Genomic DNA, 12294 nt, shown 5'->3' with positions numbered 1-12294 from the left:
GGGACAGAGAGGGGGACAGAGTGGGACAGAGTGGGAAACAGAGTGTGTGTGATCCAATTTCCAGAAGCACCTAGAGCGAGAGAACTTTCGGCAAAACCTATCCTCTGAAAACAACAATAAAAAACATTTAAACAAACTTGAATCACTTACTTTAGTCCTTCAACCAGACCTGCATTCATCTTTTGGACTGTATGTAAATACAAACTCAAAACTAGGGTTGGTTGCAAAATTCCGATTAACCACATAAAAAATACTACAGTTTACTATAGAATACCACAGTACTTAGTACCGAATACTGTAGTAGAATTTAGTATACTGTAGAATACTATACTATACACTATAGTATCCCTCAATCATGTGTAGTACTTAGTATAGAATGTTGTAGTATACTGTAGAATACTATAGTAAATACTACAGCAGTATCAACAGAATAACACTGTAGTAAATACTACAATAATGTGTCGGCAAGAACACTACAGTCTGCGTAAGATACTACAGTATTCAATTTGCATATACCCTGCCCATTCCCCTCCCCCATATTCACATAAGTGAGAAACCGACATGCCAAGTATAGACCATGTATTGTGTTCCCTACAGGTTGTAGAGAAGAGCAGAAGGGCTGAAGTCTCCGTTCCTGCAAGGTTGTGGAACATTTGCTCTTTTAGTATTTCTCCAGCAGGTTTCTTCAAGGAGAACCCCCCCCCCCACACACACTTCTATGTCAAAGATAATAAAATAAAAACACTTTAGTAAATACTACAGTATACTACAGTCTGCAAAAACACTACAGTAAATACTACAGTATACTACAGTCTGCAAAAATACTACAGTAAAAACTGCAGTCTTCAAAAATACTACAGTAAATACTACAGTCTGAAAAAACACAACAATAAATACTACAGTATACTACATTCTGCAAAAACACAACAGTAAATACCACAGTATACTACAGTCTGCAAAAATACTACAGTAAATACTGCAGTCTGCAAAAATACTACAGTAAATACTACAGTCTGAAAAAACACAACAGTAAATACTACAGTATACTACAGTCTGCAAAAATACTACAGTAAATACTACAGTATACTACGGTCTGCAAAAATACTAGAGTAAATACTACAGTCTGCAAAAATACTACAGTAAATACTACAGTCTGAAAAAACACACCAGTAAATACTACAGTATACTGCAGTCTGCAAAAATACTACAGTAAATACTACAGTATACCACAGTCTGCAAAAATACTACAGTAAATACTACAGTATACTACGGTCTGCAAAAATACTACAGTAAATACTACAGTATACTACAGTCTGCAAAAATACTGCAGTAAATACTACAGTATACCACAGTCTGCAAAAATACTACAGTAAATACTACAGTATACTACAGTCCGCAAAAATACTACAGTACATACTGCTATTTTTACTACAGTATTTATACTATAATAAACTTTAAATACTACAGTATTTTGCTGACTCCACTCCGTATCAACACTACAGTAAATGCTACAGTATTCCTACCATAGTATACACTACAGTATTTTTTCATGTGGGAACTTTCACAAAATTCCCAGAAATCCTGTTTGGAGGATTCTAGATTTCCGGCGTATTCTCTCCTGATTCTAGAATTCTTCAAGACAAAATTTCAGGAAAATTTGGAGAAATGACCAGAAATTTTGCAAACCTACTAACAGCTCACTTTCTCACAACCCTTTACTCATACAGCATGTTCAACTGACATCTCTCTCTAGGGCGAGCGTTGGTGTGGTGTGTGTTTTTACGCATGTGTGTTTTTTTGGGGGGGTGGGGGGTTATGTGTGTGTTTTGGGGTGTGTGTTATGTGTGTGTTTTGGGGGGTTATGAGTGTTTTTGGGGGGTGGGGGGTTGTGAGTGTGTTTTGGCAGGTTATGTGTGTTTTTGGGGGGTGGGGGGTTGTGTGTGTGTTTTGGGGGGTGTGAGTTATGTGTGTGTTTTGGGGGGTGTGAGTTATGTGTGTTTTTGGGGGGTAGGGGGGGTTATGTGTGTGTTTTGGGGGGTGTGAGTTATGTGTGTTTTTGGGGGGTAGGGGGGGTTATGTGTGTGTTTTGGGGGGGGTTATGTGTGTGTTTTGGGGGGGGGGGGTTATGTGTGTTTTGGGGGGGGGGGGTGGGGGGTTATGTGTGTTTGAAGTTAGGCGTTATTGGGGTTGTTAGGGACAGATTAATTTAAAGGCAGGTTGCAGCGCTGCACCTCTGACAATGCGCCTTTAAAGGTCAAGGTCAAGGTCAAGGCAATGTGCTTGTTGATTATGCCTTTGACTGAATCACGCTGTGTATATGAGGTCAGTAAGGTTATTGTGCAGTGTGTGTAGGGGAATGGTGGTGTTGTTTCAGTGTGTTTTAACGTTGTATCTATATTTGCGTGTGTAGGGGTTGCCGCGGTGTGTGTGTGTGTGCGGGATGTGTGTGTGTGTGTGTGTGTGTGTGTGTGTGTGTGTGTGTGTGTGTATGTGTGTGTGTCAGGCTGTGCCGTTGGTGTACTTGGATAGTTTATTCTCCAGGTCACAGATTCTCTTCTCTTGAGACAGAACTGTCGCCTTGAGATTCTTAACTTCCTCCAACAACCGATCTACCAACTGAGGCTGGAGAGAGGGAAGGAGGGATGGAGAGATGGAGGAAGGAGAGAGAGGGAGGAGGGATGGAGGAAGGAGAGATGAGGGAAGGAGGGATGGATGGAGAGAGAGGGGGAGGGATGGAGAGATGGAGGAAGGAGAGAGAGGGAGGAGGGATGGAGGAAGGAGAGATGGAGGGATAGAGAGAGAGGGAGGAGAGATGGAGGGATGAAGGAAGGAGAGAGAGGGAGGAAGGAGAGAGAGGGAAGAGGGATGGAGGAAGGAGAGATGGAGGAAGGAGAGAGGGAGGAAGGAGAGAGGGAGGAAGGAGAGAGGGAGGAAGGAGAGGGAATGAGGGATGGAGAGATGGAGGAAGGAGAGAGGGATGGAGGAAGGAGAGAGGGATGTAGGGACGGAGAGATGGAGAAAGGGAGGAAGGAGAGGGAATGAGGGATGGAGAGATGGAGGAAGGAAAGAGGGAGGAGGGATGGAGGGATGGAGGAAGGAGAGATGGAGAGAGGGAGGAGGGATGGAGGGATGGAGGAAGGAGAGATGGAGGAAGGAGAGAGAGGAGATGGAAAGAAGAAACAGGAAAGACAGGTCAGAGATAGGACAGACAGGTCAGGGACAGGACAGGCAGGTACAGGAGAGACAGGTCAAGGAGAGGACAGACAGGTACATGAGAGACAGGTCAAGGACAGGACAGACATGTCAGGGACAGGACAGGCAGGTACAGGAGAGACAGGTCAAGGAGAGGACAGACAGGTACAGGGCAGACAGGTCAAGGACAGGACAGGCAGGTACATGAGAGACAGATCAAGGACAGGACAGACAGGTACAGGACAGACAGGTCAAGGACAGGACAGACAGGTCAAGGAGAGGACAGACAGGTACAGGGCAGACAGGTCAGGGACAGGACAGGCAGGTACAGGAGAGACAGGTCAAGGAGAGGACAGACAGGTACATGAGAGACAGGTCAAGGACAGGACAGACATGTCAGGGACAGGACAGGCAGGTACATGAGAGACAGGTCAAGGAGAGGACAGACAGATCAGAGACAGGACAGACAGGTCGGGAACAAGGGTTTTTAGACAAACATTCAGATAAAGAGGTGATATATTTAGTCTGACTCACGGGCAGGTTGGCTGGGCCATCGCAGGAGGACATGCTGCGTCTGGGGGTGGGTCTGGAGTCCAGAACATTCTTCCGGGCCACTTTGAGCTCGCGGCTCTTGGGGGGAACGTAGCCGTCCCTCATGGACTGAAGGATGGGGTCCTCGTCTCGCCCCTCCAGCCACTCCTCTGGCTCCAGGGCCGGGTCGGGACCTGCCGTGTCTGGATACAGGTCATCCTGGAACAGGTCCGACTGGAGGGGAGAGGTGCAAAGGGGTGGGAGAGAGGGAAATATGCTTAGTTTTAACAAGCCGTTAATGCAGGGGTGTCAAACACATTCCATGGAGGGCCTAGTGTCTGCAGGTTTTTGGTTTTGCCTTTCAATTAAGCCCTAGACAACCAGGTGAGGGGAGTTCCTTACTGAGACCTAGACAACCAGGTGAGGGGAGTTCCTTACTGAGACCTAGACAACCAGGTGAGGGGAGTTCCTTACTGAGACCTAGACAACCAGGTGAGTTCCTTACTGAGCCCTAGACAACCAGGTGAGGGGAGTTCCTTACTGAGACCTAGACAACCAGGTGAGGGGAGTTCCTTACTGAGACCTAGACAACCAGGTGAAGGGAGTTCCTTACTGAGACCTAGACAACCAGGTGAGGGGAGTTCCTTACTGAGACCTAGACAACCAGGTGAAGGGAGTTCCTTTCTGAGACCTAGACAACCAGGTGAGGGGAGTTCCTTACTGAGACCTAGACAACCAGGTGAGGAGAGTTCCTTACTGAGACCTAGACAACCAGGTGAGGAGAGTTCCTTACTGAGACCTAGACAACCAGGTGAGTTCCTTACTGAGCCCTAGACAACCAGGTGAGTTCCTTACTGAGCCCTAGACAACCAGGTGAGGGGAGTTCCTTACTGAGACCTAGACAACCAGGTGAAGGGAGTTCCTTACTGAGACCTAGACAACCAGGTGAGGGGAGTTCCTTACTGAGACCTAGACAACCAGGTGAAGGGAGTTCCTTTCTGAGACCTAGACAACCAGGTGAGGGGAGTTCCTTACTGAGACCTAGACAACCAGGTGAGGAGAGTTCCTTACTGAGACCTAGACAACCAGGTGAGTTCCTTACTGAGACCTAGACAACCAGGTGAGTTCCTTACTGAGCCCTAGACAACCAGGTGAGGGGAGTTCCTTACTAATTAGTGACCTTAATTCATCAATCAAGTAAAAGGGAGGAGCGAAAACACAAAGACACTCAGCCCTCCGTGAAATGAGTTTGACACATGTTCGTTAATGTAAGGAGAGAGAGGGATAGAGAGAGTGTGGCTTACCTTTCTAGGTACTGTCATGGCAATGGGTTCACACTTCTTGTCATGAAGCTTATATAACCTGGAGCACAGAGGAAAGTCAGATTTAGAGAATAGAAAACAACAAATACTCTCACATTCACCTGCTGAGCTAAAGCCTACACCTTGCATGTACAGTACCTGTGCATAACGTCTATCCCTCATTGTGTGTGGTGTGTGTGTGTGTGTGTGTGTGGTTTCCCGGGATAAATACCTGTGAGAAACTGGTCAATTATAATAAATGATTTCTATGAACAGCATGACGTGAAACAGACAGCTGCGGACAGACAGCTGGTAACTTCGTCACTTTGTGACGGGTACATTTGTTGCATCATAAAGTCAAGGGGCCTGAATACTTCCCAAATGCACTGTGTATATATATATATATACTGGTAACTGCCAAAATTAAGGACAGTACAGGCTATGTGAATGAATGAGGTACAGTACAGGCTATGTGAATGAATGAGGTACAGTACAGGCTATGTGAATGAACGAGGTACAGTACAGGCTATGTGAATGAATGAGGTACAGTACAGGCTATGTGAATGAATGAGGTACAGTACAGGCTATGTGAATGAATGAGGTACAGTACAGGTTATGTGAATGAATGAGGTACAGTACATGCTATGTGAATGAATGAGGTACAGTACATGCTATGTGAATGAATGAGGTACAGTACAGGCTATGTGAATGACTGTGGTACAGTACAGGCTATGTGAATGAATGAGGTACAGTACAGGTTATGTGAATGAATGAGGTACAGTACAGGTTATGTGAATGAATGAGGTACAGTACAGGCTATGTGAATGAATGAGTAAATTAGAGTTCTGGTGGATCTGTTATGGTGGTGGAGTGCATTTTCCTGGCATGGTATAGGTCCACTCAACCCCTTAGAGAGCAAGGTTAACACCAATAAATACACAGTCATTCTGAGTGATCACCTTCAACCTATGGTGAATCATTTCTATCCAGGATGACATTGCCCCCATCCACAGGGCACGAGTGGTCACTGATTGGTTTGATGAGCATGAAAACGATGTAAACCATATGCCCTGGTTTACACCATATGCCAAACCATCAGTCACCAAATCTCAAACCAATTGAAAACTTATGGAAGATTCTGGAGCGGTGCCCGACACAACGTTTTCCACCACCATCAACAAAACACCAAATGAAGGAATTTCTCGTAGAAGAATGGTGTCACATCCCTCCAATAGAGGTCCAGACACTTGTAGAGCTTATGCCAAGGTGCATTGACACTGTTCTGGCGGCTCGTGTTGGACCACCACCCTATTAAGACACTATATATTGGTGTTTCCTTTATTTTGTCAGTTACATGTAGTAAATAGATATGCTGGACTACCTCGTTCAGGTAATTCAATGCAGTATTATCCATATTTCTATCTAATGAATGATGGGTTAATATGTATAAGCTTCTAACATAGACTCTGTCTTCATGTTCACCTGCACTCCACTGGCCTCTCCTTCTTAGCTCTTGGAGTCCCAGGAAAAGCTAGACTAGAAAAGCTTGTTGGATATTTTTTCTTCTTCATATTAATAGACTATTTGAAAAGGTATGCAAGATTGAACCCAAAATAACTCACCGGGAAGTTTGAAAGAAGAGAGAATGTGGGATGGCGGTAGGCTATAATTCAGATGGTGGTAGACTATAACAGTTATTAATTCAGACCCATAACCATTCAGATGGTGGTAGACTATAGCAGTTATTAATTCAGACCCATAACCATTCAGATGGTGGTAGGCTATAGCCGTTATTAATTCAGACCCATTCAGATGGTGGTAGACTATAGCAGTTATTAATTCAGACCCATAACCATTCAGATGGTGGTAGACTATAGCAGTTATTAATTCAGACCCATAACCATTCAGATGGTGGTAGACTATAGCAGTTATTAATTCAGACCCATAACCATTCAGATGGTGGTAGACTATAGCAGTTATTAATTCAGACCCATAACCATTCAGATGGCGGTAGGCTATAGCAGTTATTAATTCAGACCCATAACCATTCAGATGGTGGTAGACTATAGCAGTTATTAATTCAGACCCATTCAGATGGTGGTAGACTATAGCAGTTATTAATTCAGACCCATAACCATTCAGATGGTGGTAGACTATAGCAGTTATTAATTCAGACCCATAACCATTCAGATGGCGGTAGACTATAGCAGTTATTAATTCAGACCCATAACAATTCAGATGGTGGTAGGCTATAGCAGTTATTAATTCAGACCCATAACCATTCAGATGGTGGTAGACTATAGCAGTTATTAATTCAGACCCATAACCATTCAGATGGTGGTAGACTATAGCAGTTATTAATTCAGACCCATAACCATTCAGATGGTGGTAGACTATAGCAGTTATTAATTCAGACCCATAACCATTCAGATGGTGGTAGACTATAGCAGTTATTAATTCAGACCCATAACCATTCAGATGGTGGTAGACTATAGCAGTTATTAATTCAGACCCATAACCATTCAGATGGTGGTAGACTATAGCAGTTATTAATTCAGACCCATAACCATTCAGATGGTGGTAGACTATAGCAGTTATTAATTCAGACCCATTCAGATGGTGGTAGGCTATATCAGTTATTAATTCAGACCCATTCAGATGGTGGTAGACTATAACAGTTATTAATTCAGACCCATAACCATTCAGATGGTGGTAGACTATAGCAGTTATTAATTCAGACCCATAACCATTCAGATGGTGGTAGACTATAGCAGTTATTAATTCCGACCCATTCAGATGGTGGTAGACTATAGCAGTTATTAATTCAGACCCATAACCATTCAGATGGTGGTAGGCTATAGAAGTTATTAATTCAGACCCATTCAGATGGTGGTAGACTATACAGTTATTAATTCAGACCCATAACCATTCAGCTGGTGGTAGACTATAGCAGTTATTAATTCAGACCCATAACCATTCAGATGGTGTTAGGCTATAGCAGTTATTAATTCAGACCCATAACCATTCAGGTGGTGGTAGACTATATCAGTAATTAATTCAGACCCATAACCATTCAGATGGTGGTAGACTATAGCAGTTATTAATTCAGACCCATTCAGATGGTGGTAGACTATAGCAGTTAGACCCATAACCATTCAGATGGTGGTAGACTATAGCAGTTATTAATTCAGACCCATAACCATTCAGGTGGTGGTAGACTATAGCAGTTATTAATTCAGACCCATAACCATTCAGATGGTGGTAGACTATAGCAGTTATTAATTCAGACCCATAACCATTCAGATGGTGGTAGACTATAGCAGTTATTAATTCAGACCCATAACCATTCAGATGGTGGTAGACTATAGCAGTTATTAATTCAGACCCATTCAGATGGTGGTAGACTATATCAGTTATTAATTCAGACCCATAACCATTCGGATGGTGGTAGGCTATAGCAGTTATTAATTCAGACCCATTCAGATGGTGGTAGACTATAGCAGTTATTAATTCAGACCCATTCAGATGGTGGTAGACATTAACAGTTATTAATTCAGACCCATTCAGATGGTGGTAGACTATAGCAGTTATTAATTCAGACCAATAACCATTCAGATGGTGGTAGACTATAGCAGTTATTAATTCAGACCCATTCAGATGGTGGTAGACTATATTAGTTATTAATTCAGACCCATAACCATTCAGATGGTGGTAGGCTATAGCAGTTATTAATTCAGACCTATAACCATTCAGATGGTGGTAGGCTATAGCAGTTATTAATTCAGACCCATAACCATTCAGATGGTGGTAGACTATAGCAGTTATTAATTCAGACCCATTACCATTCAGATGGTGGTAGACTATAGCAGTTATTAATTCAGACCCATTCAGATGGTGGTAGACTATAGCAGTTATTAATTCAGACCCATAACCATTCAGATGGTGGTAGACTATAGCAGTTATTAATTCAGACCCATAACCATTCAGATGGTGGTAGACTATAGCAGTTATTAATTCAGACCCATAAACATTCAGATGGTGGTAGACTATAGCAGTTATTAATTCAGACCCATAACCATTCAGATGGTGGTAGACTATAGCAGTTATTAATTCAGACCCATAACCATTCAGATGGTGGTAGACTATAGCAGTTATTAATTCAGACCCATTCAGATGGTGCTAGACTATAGCAGTTATTAATTCAGACCCATAACCATTCAGATGGCGGTAGGCTATAGCAGTTATTAATTCAGACCCATAACCATTCAGATGGTGGTAGACTATAGCAGTTATTAATTCAGACCCATTCAGATGGTGCTAGACTATAGCAGTTATTAATTCAGACCCATAACCATTCAGATGGTGGAAGACTATAGCAGTTATTAATTCAGACCCATAACAATTCAGATGGTGGTAGGCTATAGCAGTTATTAATTCAGACCCATAACCATTCAGATGGTGGTAGACTATAGCAGTTATTAATTCAGACCCATTCAGATGGTGGTAGACTATAGCAGTTAGACCCATAACCATTCAGATGGTGGTAGACTATAGCAGTTATTAATTCAGACCCATAACCATTCAGATGGTGGTAGACTATAGCAGTTATTATTTCAGACCCATAACCATTCAGATGGTGGTAGACTATAGCAGTTATTAATTCAGACCCATAAACATTCAGATGGTGGTAGACTATAGCAGTTATTAATTCAGACCCATTCAGATGGTGGTAGACTATAGCAGTTATTAATTCAGACCCATAACCATTCAGATGGTGGTAGACTATAGCAGTTATTAATTCAGACCCATAACCATTCAGATGGCGGTAGACTATAGCAGTTATTAATTCAGACCCATAACCATTCAGATGGTGGTAGACTATATCAGTTATTAATTCAGACCCATTCAGATGGTGGTAGGCTATATCAGTTATTAATTCAGACCCATTCAGATGGTGGTAGACTATAACAGTTATTAATTCAGACCCATAACCATTCAGATGGTGGTAGACTATAGCAGTTATTAATTCAGACCCATAACCATTCAGATGGTGGTAGACTATAGCAGTTATTAATTCCGACCCATTCAGATGGTGGTAGACTATACAGTTATTAATTCAGACCCATAACCATTCAGATGGTGGTAGGCTATAGAAGTTATTAATTCAGACCCATTCAGATGGTGGTAGACTATACAGTTATTAATTCAGACCCATAACCATTCAGCTGGTGGTAGACTATAGCAGTTATTAATTCAGACCCATAACCATTCAGATGGTGTTAGGCTATAGCAGTTATTAATTCAGACCCATAACCATTCAGGTGGTGGTAGACTATATCAGTAATTAATTCAGACCCATAACCATTCAGATGGTGGTAGACTATAGCAGTTATTAATTCAGACCCATTCAGATGGTGGTAGACTATAGCAGTTAGACCCATAACCATTCAGATGGTGGTAGACTATAGCAGTTATTAATTCAGACCCATAACCATTCAGGTGGTGGTAGACTATAGCAGTTATTAATTCAGACCCATAACCATTCAGATGGTGGTAGACTATATCAGTTATTAATTCAGACCCATAACCATTCAGATGGCGGTAGACTATATCAGTTATTAATTCAGACCCATAACCATTCAGATGGTGGTAGGCTATAGCAGTTATTAATTCAGACCCATAACCATTCAGATGGTGGTAGACTATAGCAGTTATTAATTCAGACCCATAACCATTCAGATGGTGGTAGACTATAGCAGTTATTAATTCAGACCCATTCAGATGGTGGTAGACTATATCAGTTATTAATTCAGACCCATAACCATTCAGATGGTGGTAGGCTATAGCAGTTATTAATTCAGACCCATTCAGATGGTGGTAGACTATAGCAGTTATTAATTCAGACCCATTCAGATGGTGGTAGACTATAGCAGTTATTAATTCAGACCCATTACCATTCAGATGGTGGTAGACTATAGCAGTTATTAATTCAGACCCATTCAGATGGTGGTAGACTATAGCAGTTATTAATTCAGACCCATAACCATTCAGATGGTGGTAGACTATAGCAGTTATTAATTCAGACCCATAACAATTCATGAGGTTGGTGGCAGGCTATAACAGTTATTAATTCAGACCCATTCAGATGGTGGTAGACTATAGCAGTTATTAATTCAGACCCATTCAGATGATGGTAGACTATAGCAGTTATTAATTCAGACCCATAACCATTCAGATGGCGGTAGGCTATAGCAGTTATTAATTCAGACCCATAACCATTCAGATGGTGGTAGGCTATAGCAGTTATTAATTCAGACCCATTCAGATGGTGGTAGACTATAGCAGTTATTAATTCAGACCCATAACCATTCAGATGGTGGTAGACTATAGCAGTTATTAATTCAGACCCATAACCATTCAGATGGTGGTAGACTATAGCAGTTATTAATTCAGACCCATAACCATTCAGATGGTGGTAGACTATAACAGTTATTAATTCAGACCCATAAACATTCAGATGGTGGTAGACTATAGCAGTTATTAATTCAGACCCATAACCATTCAGATGGTGGTAGACTATAGCAGTTATTAATTCAGACCCATAACCATTCAGATGGTGGTAGACTATAGCAGTTATTAATTCAGACCCATTCAGATGGTGGTAGACTATAGCAGTTATTAATTCAGACCCATAACCATTCAGATGGCGGTAGGCTATAGCAGTTATTAATTCAGACCCATAACCATTCAGATGGCGGTAGGCTATAGCAGTTATTAATTCAGACCCATAACAATTCAGATGGTGGTAGACTATAGCAGTTATTAATTCAGACCCATAACCATTCAGATGGTGGTAGACTATAGCAGTTATTAATTCAGACCCATTCAGATGGTGGTAGACTATAGCAGTTAGACCCATAACCATTCAGATGGTGGTAGACTATAGCAGTTATTAATTCAGACCCATAACCATTCAGATGGTGGTAGACTATAGCAGTTATTAATTCAGACCCATAACCATTCAGATGGTGGTAGACTATAGCAGTTATTAATTCAGACCCATAACCATTCAGATGGTGGTAGACTATAGCAGTTATTAATTCAGACCCATTCAGATGGTGGTAGACTATAGCAGTTATTAATTCAGACCCATAACCATTCAGATGGCGGTAGACTATAGCAGTTATTAATTCAGACCCATAACCATTCAGATGGTGGTAGACTATATCAGTTATTAATTCAGACCCATTCAGATGGTGGTAGGCTATAT

General features: G+C 41.9%; 1 protein-coding gene and 1 non-coding gene across 2 annotated transcripts in view; one reads left to right on the top strand and one right to left on the bottom strand.

The window, feature by feature from the left end:
- Window positions 1-647: 647 nt before the first annotated feature.
- On the top strand, window positions 648-701 carry LOC139538085 (U7 small nuclear RNA). Its single transcript, XR_011667659.1, has one exon. It is a non-coding gene; the product is annotated as a U7 small nuclear RNA (small nuclear RNA).
- Window positions 702-751: 50 nt separating this feature from the next.
- LOC139537915 (coronin-6-like) overlaps window positions 752-12294 on the bottom strand; it is a 57033-nt gene continuing 45490 nt past the window's right edge. The window contains exons 9-11 of the mRNA XM_071339805.1: window positions 5028-5085; window positions 3727-3957; window positions 752-2622 (exon numbers count right to left, since the gene is read on the bottom strand). Coding sequence (XP_071195906.1) covers window positions 2500-2622; window positions 3727-3957; window positions 5028-5085 — 412 coding nt within the window. The 3' untranslated portion in view covers window positions 752-2499. The remainder of the gene's footprint in view (window positions 2623-3726; window positions 3958-5027; window positions 5086-12294) is intronic.

This window comes from Salvelinus alpinus, chromosome 13, assembly GCF_045679555.1.
Source record: "Salvelinus alpinus chromosome 13, SLU_Salpinus.1, whole genome shotgun sequence".
In the NCBI taxonomy this organism is placed as follows: domain Eukaryota; kingdom Metazoa; phylum Chordata; class Actinopteri; order Salmoniformes; family Salmonidae; genus Salvelinus; species Salvelinus alpinus.
The sequence above is the reverse complement of the archived record's forward strand: the minus strand, read 5'-3'. Positions and strand labels throughout refer to the sequence as shown.